We start from the raw sequence: 18,203 nt of genomic DNA on the forward strand, positions 1-18,203 counted from the left end.
CTTCAAACCACAATGATTTCCTCTCCCTGTGAGCCCATGGATTGTTCTTTTAGGCTTTCACAGACTTTCACTGGATATGTGAGTCAATACTAATGTGGTAGCTACAGTTCTTCCTTCCGATGACATCTGGAATCCCACTATATGTTGGGATACTCTTTTCCTCCATTTTATAGTAGAAGACATTACCTAAATTCTCCTGGATCACATGACAGTAGCCCTGGAAACAGAAAGCAAGTTTTAATAGTTCTTTGGCCAAACCACACGCCTTCTCTGAATCTATTTACCATACTGTTTCAAGATGTTTTCTCAAGGGTCCACAGGGGCTACATTTAAGACCTTCTGGTCATTGTTTGCTAACTGCTGGGATGGTTTTAATCAGACAGGAAGCCAATATTTTCAGCTTGGGTGTTGGAAGAGTTCCTAAAATGTCTGCAAACTGATTTAGGAGGAAATGTTTGAAGAGAACTTATTCCTGCCCTAGAATAAACTCATTAGAACTGACATATGGTGTAACCACTGACCAAGAGAACTACATTTTTTGAACACATTACATCTCAAAGGCACCTGGGGTTTCTAAATGTTGTTAGTATCAGACGATAAAACCTGTTAAACAAGGGCCATGGCCTCAATATACTGGTTGACAGCTTCCTCCTTTTAGAGTATTCTTGGTGTTTGGTATAACTTCTCTATGAGGACCTAGTTTTTACACTAGTTTTCTTTCTTTTAACTTTTTAACTTTTTATTTATTTTTTAACTAAACTCTACACCCACAACCCCAAGATCAAGAGTCACATGTTCTACCGACTGAGCCAGTCAGGTGCCCCTACATTCGTTTTCTTGAAGAGGTTTTATTCGATGACCCAAGTAAAATTTTCTGATGTAAAAGATCTCAGCAGACATTTTTCCCTTCATACAATCCTGACTTGAGGTAAGCGAAGGGAGTCCCTTTGTGACAAGGACCGTTTAGTTCTAGGTTCCAGAAAAGCCCAAGTTTCTCAGTGGTTCGGATCAAACCAGACCCCCCAGATTTAGTGAAGATGAATCCAAATGCCTGAATCAGGTCCAGGAGCACTGCAGGTTTTACCAGGGTCAGTAAACCTTTTCTAGGTTAGGCAGGCTCCTCTAAGCCTCAGCTGAAGACACATGGCTTTTGGTCAGCCTTGTATTTGCATGAAAAAAATGTTTTTTTCCAGGGCGCCTGGGTGGCTCAGTTGGTTAAGCGACTGCCTTCAGCTCAGGTCATTAGTGAGCCCCGCATCGGGCTCCCTGCTTGACAGGGGCCTGCTTCTCCCTCTGCCGCTCCCACTACTTGAGCTCTCCTGCTCTCTCTCTGCCAAATAAATAAATAAATAAAATCTTTTTAAAAAAATGTTTTCTTGGGCGCTTGGGTGGCTCAGTCATCAAGCGTCTGCCTTCGGCTCAGGTCATGATCCCAGGGTCCTGGGATCGAGTCCCACATCGGGCTCCCTGCTCCGCGGGGAGCCTGCCTCTCCCTCTCCCACTCCCCCTGCTTGTGTTCCCTCTCTCGCTGTGTCTCTCTCTGTCAAATAAATAAATAAAATCTTTAAAAAAAAAAAAAAGTTTTCTTGCCCTCTTTCTAATTCTTCCATCATTTATCATGTATAAATTCCTAAAATCCTACTCCAGGAACAAACCATCATAGCAAGGGTTTCTAAAGTTGACTCCACCTAGTCCTACAGAATTCAAGTCTCTAGGGATACAGTCCTGGAAGCCTTCTTTTTAAAATGCCTTTATGATGGGGCACCTGGCCGGCTCAGTCAGTGGAGCATGTGACTCTTGACCTCAGGGTTGTGAGTTCGAGCCCCACGCTGGATGTAGAGATTACTTAAAAATAAAATCTTAAAAAAAATAATAAAATGCTTTTATGAGCACCTCTACATGCTGCAAGTAGTACAACTGTAAGAGTGAATGAAAGGGAAAGAGAAAGAAATCCCAGCAAGCAGAGACAGGCAAGATTTGAATTTGAGGATTTAATAGTAATGGGGGGAAAAGATTTTTTAAAAAAACAACAAAACAACAACAAAAAAACCCAGGTCACTGGGGAGCGATCATGAACACCTTTGCTTCAACAACTCCATTTTCAGCTAGGCTGGCTGCATCAGTGTGCTGATACTTTCTTCTACCTCTGAGAGCTTCTTTAGGAGTTGATTGACCTTGACTTCATCAAATTCCAAACACAGAAATTCAGATTCCTGGAAAACATAAAAGGATGTTTTTATGAGAGACCCTCAAGAAAGCCAAGGCTGTGGACCTGGCCTGACCCAGTTCCAAAGGTCCAGGGCCCCCTACCTAGCAAGTCTAACTCAGGCCTCAAAACCTAAATGATATATTAGCCAGCAAAGAAAATCCACACACTTAGTTCCCTAAATAAAACTACTTTGATGAGGTGTTTCATAAATGGTAAAGAGGTATACAAATGTCAGGTGTTCTCATGATGACTCATGTGAGAAGCTCTTTTTGTCTATCATCACATTTGATCCCGTAACAATTTTTAAGGTAAGTACTTAAGTATTGCTGTTATATCGATGATGACGCTGAGGCACAGAGAGGTTAACCTGTATTACAAAATCAGAAAAAGGCAGACTCAGACTGTGAACTCGCAGCTCTGGCTGACTCTAAACTCCATACTGTCTCCATAGCACCATAACAATGGAAGAAGGATTTGGATTGGGTCTGTGTTAGTCTGGTAATTGAGCTACCTTGGATTTAGTGGTTATACTAGAAATTTTAACAAGTTGTGACCAAGTTGCTTGGGAAACATCAACCAGATAATTGAAAGATAACCAGGTCTTGAAATAGCCTTAAACACTTCTGAGGCCTTTCCACTTGCTGCAAGCCAACTCTCCAAGATTTCTATAAACACATTCCCTTCAAACACTGTTAGGATCAATCAACCCTAGATTAGGTAGATATCAAAGAAAAAGGCCTTTGAAGTGTGGTGACAGAAATTTCATGTACAGTGTACAAATCCTTGGTCCACATTGTGTCAAGTGACAAGGGCAAACTATATGTATCCAAGAGTGATTATATTCAAGATTCTTAAGAACAATAATCATGTATTTTAAAGCAGTATGAATTCTCAGAGATCATGTAATTCAACTACCTTGTTTTTTAGATAATGAAATTGAGGCCCCAGGCATGGTAAATGTTGACGGCAGAGACACCACCAGATTCAATGCTCTTTTCTCTACCTTTTCTTCTCTAAATACATGGTATTTCCATCCCTATCCCCAAAGTGGCAGGTAAAAGGAAGACCAATAAGCCTTTTCAGGGGCACCTGGGTGGCTCAGTCATTAAGCATCTGTCTTCTGCTCAGGTCATGATCCCAGGGTCCTGGGATCGAGTCCACATCGGGCTCCCTGCTCCACGGGAAGCCTGCTTCTCCCTCTCCCACTCCCCCTGCTTGTGTTACCCTCTCTCGCTGTGTCTCTCTGTGTCACAAAAATAAATAAATAAAATCTTTAAAAAAAAAAATAAGCCTTTTCAGTGGGACCAAGTTACTCTCTCATTAGCTAGAAGAACTTTCAGGAGATTTTGGAAAAGTATTTTTGCTGTTGCTAAGTTGCTATGCTGAGTGTTTACTGATGGCACTGAACATACCCCAGGAGAAACAAGTGCAGAGGGAAAGGAAGGGCCTCTCAGATGAAAACTTGCCAAAGAGAGAAAAGACTTTCCCTAACTACAGGGAACCTTTTCCTCAAACATGTATTTGGATAGGAGAGGGGTATAGAATGTGAACTTAGAAACTGCCAAGTTTAAAAAAGAAAAGAAAAGAAGAAAAAAGAAAGAACGAAAGAAAGAAAGAAAGAAAGAAAGTCAGGTTTTCACTTAGTTGAAAGTAAACCAATTTAAAGAAAAGAAAGATACTCCTTGTGTTGAGGAGCTGCAGGAGGGATCACCTCCTTTAAGAAAGAAGAACATATTTATGGCAAATTAGATAATTCAGTTAGCTAAATTTAGAACAGGTCTCAGATTTGAAAGCCTCTTATTCTTCATTCAGTTTTATTAGCCTTTAAAACATTTTTGAACATTTGGCCTTTGAAACAATGGTCTAGAGAAAGTAATAATTACCAGTCTAACATATATATTCAGGAAGTTGGCAGAAGATAATGAGATAATGTAACCCATGTTTTACCTCAGTGAAAGTGCATAACAATAACAAATCACCTGGTTTTCCATTTATATGGAAAAGATTATCAAGGACTTTGATCACAGAAATAGGAATACCTGAGCAGAGTTTATTAATAAAAGCCAGGATCTTTTCTGACTAGGGGTCATTACTTTGTTACAGATTTCAGTACTCAAATTATCTTTCCTCAGACATCTAAGTATCAGTGAAGCTATTTATTTATTTATTTTTAAATATTTATTTTTTTATTTGAGAGAGAGAGAAAGAGAGTGCAGGGGGTGGGGGGAGAAGAGGGGCAGAGGGAGCGAGAGAGAGAGAGTCTTAAGCAGACTCTGCACTGAGCACAGAGCCTGACATACGGCTCAATCTTATGACCCTAAGTTAATGACTTGAGTTGAAACCAAGAGTTGGATGCTTAGCTGTGCCACCAAGGCGCCCCTGAAGCTGTTTATTTTTAAGGGAAATCAACTACCAGAGAGACTAGCAGGCTAGAAAAACAGAGTCCAAAGTTAAATTTTCCATCCACTCCTAACTTTTACCTCTCTGCCCTTGAAACAATGCACATTAACAGTGTTAGAAAGACACATGTAACCACTTATGATTCTTGAAGAAACAGTTTATTTGGAACTATTAAAAGGCCTAGCTTTACCTAGTTATGCTATCAAAATATTTTATCAGGTATTCAAGAGCCTTTAAACCGGGGCTTACTACATGGGGCTTTGTTCAGATTTTTGCATTTGGCTGGGGTACACTACAGAAAATACATCTAATGCACTTAAAGATATCTGTAGGAATGCAGATGATGCTTATCAAGCCAGAGACAAAGTATAAGAACAATGTGAAACATCTGATTTAAGTTTGTTTTTTTTTTTTTTTTAAGTAATTTCTACACCTAACAGGGAGCTTGAACTCATGACCCCAAGATCAAGGGTCGCATGCTCTTTCAACTGAGCCAGCAAGGCACTCTTGAAACATTTTTTCCCCCAAAATCATCCAGCCAGGTCTGGGCCTAACTGGTTATAATAACAAGAAATGACAAGACTAAACTCCTGGATTTAAGTATCTGAGTCAAGAGTTAGAACCTGCTTTTTTTTTTTTTTTTTTACATTTTATTTATTTATTTGACACAGAGAAGGAGAGAGAGCACCAGCAGGGTGAGCAGCAGGCAGAGGGAGGGAGGGGAAGAAGCAGGCTCCCTGCTGAGCAGAGACCCCCCCGATGCGGGGCTCGATCCCAGGAGCCTGGAATCATGACCTGAGCCGGAGGGAGACGCTTAACTGACTGAGCCACCCAGGCACCCCGAACCTGCTGCTTTTTAATAGAGTGTAGATACAGCATGTGGTGGAATCAAATCGGTTAGCAGATGAATAAGCAAGCACATCATTATCAAGAATATGTAGTCTGTGATCATGGGGGAGTACAGCAGTGTATTAAATTCAGGGTTTAAATAACTATTCCAAATTAGAAAAGAAAGCAAAGGCAAAATATTAAAATATTCTCTCCAAGTGCAAAAGCTAAAAAGTTATAAAATCCTAAGAGATCTAAGAGGCCACCATCTCAAACCAACAGAAAAACCCAAGCTACCTTTAATGATTTTGGAGAAAGATATCTCCCAGGTTCCTACCTTTCCCAGGTAACCACTCTAATATTCTTCAGGAAACTCTTACTTGCCGAGCCTAGATCTTTAGTGCTTTAGCTTAAACTCATTGCCTAGCAGGGTCAGAGACTATAACTAATTATTAGTTTATATAATAATTGAAGGCTGCCATTAAGCAAGTGTTTGGTTTTCTCCATCTACATGCTAAAACTTCTTTGTGTATAATGTCTACTTAAATGATTTTGATATCTAGGCCCATAAGCATACCAAGAAATTCTTTGGCAAAACAATACTACAGTCACAAAATGCTAAAATAAAAAATAAAAAGAACAATGACTTATTAAATACTTAAGTGGAACCATTTAGAATAAATTAATCATAAAACAAAACAGGGGTGCCTGGCTGGCACAGTCGGTAGAGCATGTGACTCTTAATCTCAGACTTGTGAGTTTAAGCCCCGTGTTGAATGTAGAGCCTACTTAAAATAAATAAATAAAAATTTTAAAAAAAATCTTGAAAAATAATAAAAATTTAAAAAAACAAAATAGAAGTCCTATATCCAATTTTCTCTATTTTTATTATTACCTATGCAAAATTGCCACAAAGCTTTATTCCCCAATTGACTGGTTGTATTTAGCATTATAACATGACTCTGGCAAGTTCTACATGTTGTGGTTTCTTGAAAAAGTACTAAAGTTAGGGGACAGAAGGTGAGAGTGGGAAAAGGTGACCTAGGATCTCCTAACCAAGACTGATTCAAGAAGGCCACATACAGCTGGCCGGATAATATATGGCTTACTTCCCCAATTTTTCTTTTAGCTACATTTATTAACACAAAGGGAATCTTGGCTAAGCCTAAATTTTAGCCATGAAGCCTCCCTCTATTTAGGCTGTCCTTTCATAAACTTAAATTAACCTTTGACCCGCAGCTCTGTCACTCTGTGTCTTCCATGTTTAACAACTTGACAGAGAAAGAGAACATGCAGCAAAGGTCAAAATTGGCAATGGCTTCTTGAAGAGCAATTATATAACAATTGAAAATATAGATATCTATAATAAAGAAACCCATACTTCATGTGGCTTTTTCAGAATTATATTGATACCTTGCTAGAGCTTTTTTTGTAGCAAAGGATCTTCCACGTTCCTTCTTAAGGAAATATTTATCCAAAATTAAAATTTTATAGTTCCCTGAAAACTGTGACTATTAATAAAGATACCCATACTTCATGTGGCTTTTTCAGAATTATATTGATACTTCTCCCAATTCTTTTAGGACACCTTGCTAGAGCCTTTTTTGTAGCAAAGGATCTTCCACGTCCTTCCTTAAGGAACTATTTATCCAAAATTAAAATTTTATACTTCCCTGAAAACTGTGACTATTCTCCACTTGTCCTTTCCTATCCATTCTCCACCCGTCTTTGCCTTGTTCCATGTCCTATGGGGCTGTTCTCTAAGACTGTGTCACTCCCTTATTCTTACAGCTGGGTTCTAGCAAGAGGAATGAGGTCAGGCTATTTATTCCCCAAACCCCAATTCCCTCTCCTCTGTTATTTCCAATATTTTCTATGTGCGGGTATTGTTTCTTCATTTCCTACTTTACTTCCTGGCCTCAATCACTGTTTTCAGTATAAACATAAAGATGAGTCTCTTCAGACTGCCAAAGTACTTATCACCGAACACAAACTCCAAAGATTAGCAGAGCAAGGATTTTCGTCATGCCTAAATTGATAGGAAGGCTGCCCTCCAAGTGGTTATTACCCAAAACCAATATCTGACTTTTTTCTACTATCATTTACTGAAATTTTGTATAGCAGCACTTCGATATTAAGGAAGAACAACAACAATAGCAACAACAGCAGCAACAACCACCATGTAAGATCAGATTTCATTAAGAATTTGCATCAAGGATCTTGATTTCAGAAACGTGGGCTCATCTCTACAACCTGTTCTGATACCCTATATCTAAAGTAATGGATAGCTGGGCACCTGGGTGGCTCAGATGGTTAAGTGTCTGCCTTCCACTCAGGTCATGATCCGAGGGTCCTGGGATGGAGTCCCACATCAGGCTCCCTGCTCCTTGGGGAGCCTGCTTCTCTCTCTGCCTCTCTCTCTCTATCATGAATAAATAAATAAAATCTTTTAAAAAAAAGAATAAAGTAATGGATAGCTTATGCTGCAGCTTAAAACAATACTTCAAAAAAGAAAACTTGTGATTTATAATCTTTTTAAAGTTTGTAATTTATAATTTTTTATTTTTAATTTTAAAAAATTTAAAAAAGATTTTATTTATTATTTGAGAGAAAGAGAGAGAGAAAGCATGGGCGGGGAGGAGCAGAGGGAGAGGGACAAACAGACTCTGGGCTGAGCACAGAGCCTGACACAGGGCTCCATCCCAGGACCCTGAATCACGGCCTGAGTCAAAATCAAGAGTCAGCCGATTAACCGACTAGGCCACCCAGGCGCCCCTATAATCTTTTTTTTTAAACAAAAATTGTTATTTTTATATTACAAACAATGGTCCCTACTCAGGCCATTTTTATGCTGAGGAAATCCTCATTTCAAATACAATAGCTACGAGTTCTACAGCTACTGTGTGAAGGGCCTGCTAACACAATTTTCAAAATGAAAAAAAAATTACAAAGCAAATCATCCTATTGGGGATGAAAAAAGATGAAAATTAGACTCTTTGGGAGGCTGACTGCAATTTAATGACGGAGCAACTAAATTAAAATGATTCATCCCAAAACTCAATAGGTGTCCATAATATGCTAAAAGCTATGTGGGACTAAGACAGGGTCTTCAAGAACTAAAAGAATCCACTCTAATAAATGAAATACAGCACTGCCTCGGCACATAGCAGGTGCTTTCCGAGCGAGAGCAGCTTCGAGAGGAAGTGCTTATCCATCTTCCCACAATCTCCTAGGAGAGCACAGAGTATTACCAGTGTATTACAAAAGCATTAACCATCAATGGACAATAATTACTGAGTTTTCTGGAGTTGTCATTCAGGCATTTCAAAGGACGTTTGTGAAGACAACCTGACAACTCCCACTAATCCTTATTATATTAAGAAAACATGGACTTTTCATTATTTAACTAGCAACTCAAGGGAGAAAAGAGACATCGAATATACAGGAAGTTGCAGATTTACCACTGACTGAAGTTACATCTAAGGCACCACCTAACTTCAACTTTCTATACACAGGTTTTATATAAAGTGACAACATTTTAAAATATAATAATTTCAGGGGCGCCTGGTGGGCACAGTTTGTTAAGTGTCAGACTCTTGGTTTCAGCTCAGGTTGTAATCTCAGGGTCATGAGATCGAGCCCCGTGTCAGGCTCCACATGGAGTCTGCTTCAGATTCTCCCTCTGTCCCTCCCTGCTGTGCTCTTTCTCTCTAAAATAAATAAATAAAATTTAAATATATAAATATATATATAATAATTTCAGATCTTAATCATTCAGAGGCCTGTTATCTGGGTCTCTGCTGCTTCACTTCTTCCTCCTTGTTTTGGTCCTATTTCCACAAGATGGAAAAATGAAGTGAAATTTAAACTGGTTAATCTGACTAAATCATACCAACTCCACAAAAAGTTTTATAGACAAGGAGATTAGAGCTATTAGGAGAAGCTTCAATTGTACCTTCATATGACAACTTTTGAAAATCATACCCATATAGTGCACTTGAAGCCAGAAAGATCTTTTTTCCCAATTTATTTATTTTTAAATTGAAGTATGGTTGATATATAATATTATATAAGTTTCAGGCATACAACATTGTAATTCGACATTTATATACATAATGAAATGCTCACCATCAAACACCATACAATGTTATTATAATATTATTGACTATATTCCCTATGCTGTACTTTATATCCCATGACTTACTTATTCTATAGCTGGAAGTCTGTACCTCCTAATCCCCTTCACTTATTTTGCCTATCCCCACCACCCCAGAAAATACCAGTTTGTTCTCTATATTTATGAGTCTGTTTCTGCTTTATTTTGTTTTTTCAGATTCCACATACAATTGAAATCATACAGTATTTGTCTTCTCTATCTGACTTGATTCACTTAGCATAATACTCTCTAGGTTGATCCACATTATTGCAAATGGCAAATGGCAAGACTTCATTCTTTTTTATGGCTTAGTAATATTTGATGTATATATATCAGGTGTGTGTCATCTTCTTTATCCATTCATCTATCTACAGATACTTAGGTTGCTTCCAAATCTTGGTTTATTGCAAATAATGCTGCAACGAACACAGGAGTGCATAGATCTTTTCAAATTAGTGTTTTTGTTTTTTTTGGGTAAATATCCAGAAGTGGAAATACTGGGTCATATGGTCTTATTCAATTATTTTTAATTTTTTCAGGAAGCTCCATACTGTTTTCCATAGTGGTTGCACCAATTTACATTCCCACCAACAGTGTACATGGGTTCCTTTTTCTCCACATCCTTGCCAACACTTATTTCTTGTCTTTCTTTTTCTTTCTCTTTTTTCTTTCTCTCTCTCTCTCTCTTTCTCTCTCTTTCTCTCAAAGGAGGCTCCATGCCCAACATGGGGCCTAACTCATGACCCTGAGATTAAGAGTCCCATGCTCTACTGACTAAGCCAGCCAGGTGCTCCCTCTTGTCTTTTTTATTTTAGCCATTCTGACAGATGTGAAGTGATAGCTCATTGTGGTTTTGATTTGCATTTTCTTGATGATTAGTGATGTTGAATATCTTTTCATGTGTCTGTTGGCCATCTGTATGTCTTCTTTGAAAAATGTCTATTCATGTCAGAAAGATCTTATTTCCAGATATTTCCCTTCCTTTAGTAACAAGGACTACTGTTCTCAGCCCAGATAATGTCTTCAGAACATAATACTCTCAAGGAGAAGTAATACAAAGAGTCATTAACACCTTTCTATTACTTAAATCATAAGATTTATTTTCTTCCAGGAAGAATGAACCCAAGTAGCCTGCCTTTAAACTCAGGATGCCTAGCATTAAGAGGGACTAGGGGAGGGGAGGGTGTATAGGTAGGGCACAAAACACCAAAAAAGTAGGAAAATACGAAAGGCAAATCCTTCTCCTTACCCTGTAACCCATATCAGATACACAGATCCATAGGTGTGGTATCTTAAACTACTCAGATCCCTGACCCATATTCTCTATGCCTTTTTTTTTTAAGAGATTTTATTTATTTATTTGACAGAGAGAGACACAGCGAGAGAGGGAACACAAGCAGGGAGAGTGGGAGAGGGAGAAGCAGGCTTCCCGCAGAGCAGGGAGCCCAATGCAGGGCTCGATCCCAGGACCCTGGGATCATGACCTGAGCCGAAGGCAGCTGCTTAACCGACTGAGCCACCCAGGCACCCCTCTCTATGCCTTTCTAATCACCTGATCACCAAGGTTGCTAGGCACCAGAAAAACCTAGGGAACTTTATAAAGGGGGCATTAGTAAGATAATCCTCAATGAACCGAAGTTGAATTTACACACACAGAAACACATACACATCCTTCTGCTGCTGTGCTTTCATTTTTATCTGCAGGCTCAGGACCTGTGAACCAACAAGGCAATGAGATTCCAAGAACACTGTCCATTCAAAGTTATCTGAATTTCTAAAAAGACAGAAAATGTCAAGAACAGGACCGTGCAATTGTTTTGGCTTAAGAGTTCTCAGCTGGAAAAAATCTAGAGCTATGATTTAGGAGAAAACTAGAAATGCCTGTCCTGCCAATGTGTGGTCAAAAGGAACATGTATTTTGGCCCAGGCAACCCTGACTTGTTTCTGAAAGGGAGAAAATAGTCTGACCTTGCACGAATGAGTGGTTCTTTCCTTGGCTGAATTATATACTGCTAAACCAGGACTATCACTATTCTTTTTCCTTTAGAGATTTCAAAGCAGCCTGACATATTCTGCTCCCCATTACAGGTCAGTAGATATAATGAAAGGTAGAAGTACCACTGATCTCCATTTTACCACTAGAAAAAAACAAGAAACCTGGAGACTAGCCCCAGTTATGTGAAGGCCAGAATTCCCAGCTCTTTGATTCAATCCACTGCTTGATAATACCCACATTTGACTCGGAATTCAGACACTTTCAAGGCTGACACTACTGTACATTTAACAGAGTAGAATGGGAACTAATTAGAGATATAGGTTTTTGCACTGATTTACATAAGCACCAGGACTTCAGCATTTACAAAGACTATTATTTTATTTTTTTAAGATTTTTTTTATTTATTTGACAGTGAGAGAGACAGCGAGAGAGGGAACATAAGCAGGAGGAGTGGGAGAGGGAGATGCACGCTTCCTGCTGAGCAGAGAGCCCGATGTGGGGCTTGATCCCAGGACCCTGGGATAATGACTTGAGCCGAAGGCAGACGCTTAACGACTGAGCCACCCAGGCGCCCCTACAAAGACTGTTTTAAAAACACACAACAAAAGAAAATAAAATGAAGCTGAGTTATATAAACACTAAAAGCTCAATACAATGAGATCATTGGCTGATTTCTACCTTTTTCAAAACATTGTGCTCTAGTTCATTTTATAACTTTTTTATTTTCAGCAGGACTTAATTTTTAGCTGTTAAGATTTTCTGTATTTTGAAAAACTTTCGGTGAAAAAATATTTGGATAAAAAAACTATTTTTAGGTGCTCTGGTTTGATTTGCAAGAAATCATACTGGCTTTTGGCTAAGTAGAACTAGTTCCCATGTGACAATGGACAGAGAACCAGAGGAACAACTGGTAAACAAGTGAAAATGCAAATCATACTGAAGGAGAAAGAAATTTCACTTAAATCTTAGAGAAAACAAATTGACAAAACTCTTAACACATGAGAAAGAAAGTATTGCTAATATTAGTCTGAAGTTCAAACTGGGGCTCCCTCATCATTCCTAATGAGATACATTGCAGAGAAAACTCATCTGCAAACAACTTTGACAAACAAATTAAATATATTTACATGAAAGGAATAGAGAAGATTAAAAACAAGACAAAACAAAACCCAACCAGAGTTGCTTGTTTAGGTAATACCATTAGGCAGGCAGAAACAAAGTATGCAATGGCACTTGCTTTCTAAGGGTCTCTTGATAATCTACAGATTAAGATGGGGGAAATACCTTAATACATCCATTAAAAAGACCAGAGTGCAGCAATGAATGACAAACTCTGGCAGGGGAGGAAGACAGAAGTGAAACTAATCAAATCCATTCTGGGACTGCAGATTTTCTCCAACTAGAGGTATCATTAACTTGCTCTGCCAACAGCACCATCTATCTATGTCCCAACTGTCTCAATGTGGTTTCTTTTAAGTCATTCATGACAGCACAATTAAGCAGAAATAGGCATAGTTAAAAAGTAAGCACTTCCCTTCACTCTTCTCTTGAGAAAGCAAATAAAACTATGTAAAGAGGGCAAAGGACGAAATGACTTAAGGGTAGGAGGCCTTTCAAATTCAGAAAATGCTGATTTGGGGAGAAAGTTTTGAATAAAATTTTTGGGGGGTCAAGGTTGTGGGGAAGGGCGATTAATTTTGTTGGGTTTCCAACAAACTCCAAATACAGTTACATTCTAAGGCATTGGGGGTTGGGACTTTAATATGAATTGGCAGGGGACACAATTCAGTCCATAATAATCACAAAAGCTTAGAGGGTCGTGTTTATCAAGCATTATGTGTTTGTGGTTGATGATAATGATGATGATCTCACACATAATTCTAGGCTTGCTGTTCTTATTGTACAGAGAAAAATTTCTAATATTCCAGAAACACACACACACATGTACACATGCTATCTCAGGTCTGCCAGCCCAGTTTGGGAGAAACCTCATCTGGCTTCATCCTCACTGAACTCAATTTTGAAATGTCATTTAATCTGTGGGGGCTGACAGGATAAAAGCTGCCAGGAAGGGGATTGGAAAATGGTACAAAAGAAATCTTTGCTAATCCTCATTCCCAGATCCTATGAAGACTTTGCCTGCCATGCTGTGACCCAAAGTCCAGGCCTGAAGACTGACTCAGAATCTGGCACACCATTCTGTGAGAGAATATGGAGATGAGAGAAGAAGAAAGGATGTGCAGTCACTGCATGAAGTTAGTTACTAGCCTTTTTAGCTCAAATAATTTAGTGCAAACTTCTTAAGTGGCAGGAAAAGAGGAGACTGCATCTTTATTACCTAGGATTGGATTCTGATATCACTTAAGTTGCTGGGGCCTTTGTTCATATTTAACAATCATCCCTCACACTAACACAGTGCTTTACAGTTTAGAAAGCCCTTCTGCATGAATGACCTCATCTGATCCTTAGAACAGTCCTATTAACTAGGAAGAAACCAAGCCAGAGTTAAGGTACTTGGAAGAACTATGGAAGTGACAGATCTTATCCATCTGATCCAGATCTTTTCAGCTACATCCAGCAAGAAGACTTCTTCAGATGATGCAATGGATTTTATGGGCTTTGATATACTTCTGGTCCAGTTTGTGGAGGAAAAGAAAGAAAGGCCTCATTTTCTTAAAATTGCCCCAGAGTTCTAGAAACTAGAGATCAGAGTTCAGTCCTTTGCAAAAGACAGAACACGTAGTCAGGTCCTAACTGGCAAAGAAATGGTTTCTTACTTGGTCATCATTTATTCAGTTGACTCTGGAAGCAGTAGAGGAAATAGAAAAGTTTGAGGAGATTGAGAGGATCACCGCTGGACTCTGGGGAAAAATGAAATGCCTAAAAAGTGAAATGCCATAATTGAAAAGAAATTAGTCTGGAAGACAGGAGTAGGAGAAATTGCAGGAGAAGTGCAACAAATCTGAAAACATTAGCAAATTCAGGGGGATACAGAAATTATACTAATGATAATATTAATAGCTATGATAACTATCAATGGTTAACATTTATTGAATGTATACAAAATGTCACGCATTACATGCTAAGTGCTTTACATGCATCATTTCATATTGGTGAGGATAATTTTATCCCATTTTACAGATGAGGAAAGTAAGGAAAGATGAGCAACTTGTTTATTAAGGCCACACAAGTAGTAAGTGGCAGAGCCAGTTTTAAACCCAGGTCTGTCTGGCTTCAGAGTCTGAGCACTTAACCATTTTGCAATCCTGACTCACATTCATATGTAAGATAAACACCATCATTAATAGTCACTAAGTACCCTCCTGTGAAAGTTATTCTATGATTCAGTTAATTTTAGCAAAGACTCAAAGGAAACCTGAGTGTTGACAGTATGATAACCCAAAATCAATCTAAAGTGGCCTGTAAAAACATCTGGATAGACAATGAGTACATCCTAGCTGCCATGGAAGATTTCTAGCATTTTGTTAAGTATAATGGGATGGCAGCATAGTTGAATTAATATGTGCATGAGATCCGGGTAGAGAAACATAAAGAGACTAAGTTCTTATTCTGAGGCAAGATGGCCTTTTATTCCCTCTCTCTGTGAGGGGGGGGGGGGGCAAGGGCATTCAGTTTTATATACAGCTACTTGTCCCCATCACCAGGAAAGGTAGAAGCAATGTTTACCTTAGTCAACTGACTAATACGTGGACTTTTTTTTTTTTTTTTTAAGTAGGCTCCATGCCCAGCATGGAGCCCAATGCAGGGCTTGAACTCAGGACCCTGAGATCAAGACCTGAGCTGAGATCAAGACCTGAGTTGAGATCAAGTCAGCTGCTTAATCGACTAAGCCTCTCAGATGCCCCTGTGTGGAACTTCTTAAGACTTCTCCCAAATCACAGTTAGGAGAAACAAAATACCTGCTTAAACCTGGGTTCTTTCCATCTATAATCAGAAGGAATTCTCAGTTCTGCCTTGCTAACCCAAGAACACCATATTATTCATCTTGAAAAAAAAATCACATCAACATATATAGGTACTTATGGAATGCAAAAAGATAAATATGATCATTTTATGTTGTATGCCTGAAATATGTCAATTATATCTCACATTAAAAAAAAAGAGAGTGAAAAAGTATTGAAAAATATATAAGTATATTAAATTACAAATTCAAACTTTTAACATCCTTCATATTTGGCCTATAGCTATTCTCTGGCCAAGCCAAGAGTAAATAGGACTGGGTGGTGTGAAGGGAAAGACAGCCCTTGATAATGCCCAAAATAGCATAGTTCACTCATACATAATCAAGGCTTGATGATAATCACCTAAAACAGAAAGATGGTGTAGGCAGCATATACACTATTATAAATAAAAATAAACAAACATAAATGATTAGTAAAAGTAAATAATGCTTACTCTACTTCACAGTCTATCCTTTCATTAGAAAGAATACATTTGCCACTCTATCCAAGATTATGTCTAAACAAATCAGAAATACGAACTATCAAAAGGAAGTCAAAAGAAATGGAACAAAAATATTAGTTAAAAGCAAATAACTGTTTTGAAGAAAAGTGAGGTATGTCCCCAATGGAAGTATAAGAAAAACATTTTGACAGTATGACATATATTTCCTCTATGAAATAACAGTCCATGTTTATTTCCTCAACTTGGTTTGGCAAGTTCTTTGCCAAGAGAGGAAGCATGAATAGAAGAATATGGTACCTAATTGCTGGCTGTGATGCCTTCACTGGGATTCCTGGTTTCTGAAGCACTTTAGTCACATTTGTAAAATGTAAGGTGATGTAGAAATGTTGGGGTTTGGAGCAGTCAAGAAAGAATTCTTGAGACGTCTTCACTGCAAAAAGGTGGTTTTATTAAAGCATGGGGACAGGACCTACAAGGCAGAAAGAGCTGTACTGGGGTTGTGATGGATGACTGATTATATGCTTTCAAGTTGGGAGGGGGTTAGGGATAGCATAAGTCCCAAAGGAATTTTGGAGGCAAGGTTTCCAGGACCTTGAGGGGGCTAGCTATTGTTAGGAAAAAGGTCATTTATTACTGTCTAGAAATCCTCAGTCATGAGAACTTTCAGATGTGTATCAGTGGACCATATGCTTGAAGGATGATTGCTAACATGTATCTTGGGGGGCAGAGATAAAGGAAGTTTCCAAAGGAATTTGTATATGTTAAAGAAGACTTACAGGATCCTGGAGGTTGGGATAATGTTAAGCTAAGATTGCTTTTTGCCTCTAGCAAAGTGTCAACATCGAGGCAGCTGAGTTCCCAGAGGAAGGTCACTCTACCTGTTTCAAGGACTTGTCAATGGGCTGTAGGCAGTAAGGAAATATAATTTTTTCTTTTGTCTTTGTTTCCTGTATCACAAGGCATTTCAAGTATACAAAAAATTTGGCAAAAATATGACTCTCTTATACTCTTTCCCCAGATTCACCATTTGTTCAACCGCTTACATTTTGCCACATTCACTTTATGATTCTCTGTCTCTCTCACAACTACTTGAGAGTAAGTAGGGGATGTCATGCCCTTTTATTCCTAAAACTTTAGTGCATATTTCCTAAAGACAAGGGCATTTTCAGGGCACCTGGGTAGCTCAGTCAGTTGAGCGTCTGACTCTTGGTTTCGGCTCAGGTCATGATCTCAGGGTTATGAGATCAAGCCCCGAATGGGGCTTTGTGCTCAGTGTGGAGTCGCTTGAGCTTCTCTCTTGCCCTCTGTCTCTGCCCCTCCCCCAGCTCATGCTGGCTCTCTCCAAAATAAATAAATTAATTAAATTAAATCTAAAAAAAAGACAAGGGCATTTTTTTACATAACCATGGTTACATGATAATGATAAATGATACTATCTAACCCAGTCTATATTCACGTTTTAGCAGATGCCTCAATAGTGCCCTTTATGAAGTTTTTTTCCTGTTCCCAAATCAAATTCATAATCACACATTGACTGCATTTAGATGTCATGCATCTTTAGTCTCCTTTAATCTGGAATAGTTTCTCAGTCAGCCTTTCTTGTGTTTTTTGATCCTGACATTTTTGAAGAGTACAAGCTAGTTATTTTACAGAATGTCAATTTGGGTTTGTCTGATGTTTCCTCATGATGAGATTCTATGTGTGAGGGAATGCCTATCTATTTACTAAGAACCTACCGCCAACAATTAGTGGACACGGCCTTTGAAGTCATACAAACTTAAATTCAAATGTAAATCAAAATACCACTTTCTAGCTGTGTAGCTGGCTAGGTTTAAGCTTTCTACCCTGTAAAACAGTGATTTTAACAGATTTAACTGGTAAGATTGTTGTGAAGATTTAATGAGATAATGCATCTAAAGCAATTTAACACAGTTTTGGGGTGGGTGTAAAACTATCTTACACCTCTCTCGATTTTACCACATTATCTTATGCTCAGCAACAATGAAATAAAATTGACTAAGCAGCATCTCTATTTACTTTCCCAAAGAGAAAAAGTACTGTACTCTGATGTACACGCTGCCTTTGGCAATCTAGTCTGGCCAAGGTACTTCAGTGCCAGCCTGAAACTGGTGGCAGCATCTCGGCTGTCTGGATGCTCCTAAAGGCTGCCTCCAGATACCCTGCTGCTG

At 38.7% G+C, this 18,203-nt stretch overlaps 2 protein-coding genes across 4 annotated transcripts in view; both read right to left on the bottom strand.

Annotated features, from left to right (window-relative positions):
• The window catches only part of B3GNT2 (UDP-GlcNAc:betaGal beta-1,3-N-acetylglucosaminyltransferase 2), a 185,346-nt gene that overhangs the window by 92,454 nt on the left and 74,689 nt on the right, over positions 1-18,203 (bottom strand). The window lies entirely within an intron of this gene.
• Positions 1,973-18,203, bottom strand: part of LOC118545239 (COMM domain-containing protein 1) — a 186,422-nt gene continuing 170,191 nt past the window's right edge. For all 3 annotated transcript variants that reach the window (XM_078056501.1, XM_078056500.1, XM_078056502.1), the window contains exon 3: positions 1,973-2,213. In XM_078056501.1, coding sequence (XP_077912627.1) covers positions 2,106-2,213 — 108 coding nt within the window. In that variant the 3' untranslated portion in view covers positions 1,973-2,105. The remainder of the gene's footprint in view (positions 2,214-18,203) is intronic.

The sequence above is a fragment of the Halichoerus grypus genome, chromosome 10, assembly GCF_964656455.1.
Source record: "Halichoerus grypus chromosome 10, mHalGry1.hap1.1, whole genome shotgun sequence".
Classification (NCBI taxonomy): Eukaryota; Metazoa; Chordata; class Mammalia; order Carnivora; family Phocidae; genus Halichoerus; species Halichoerus grypus.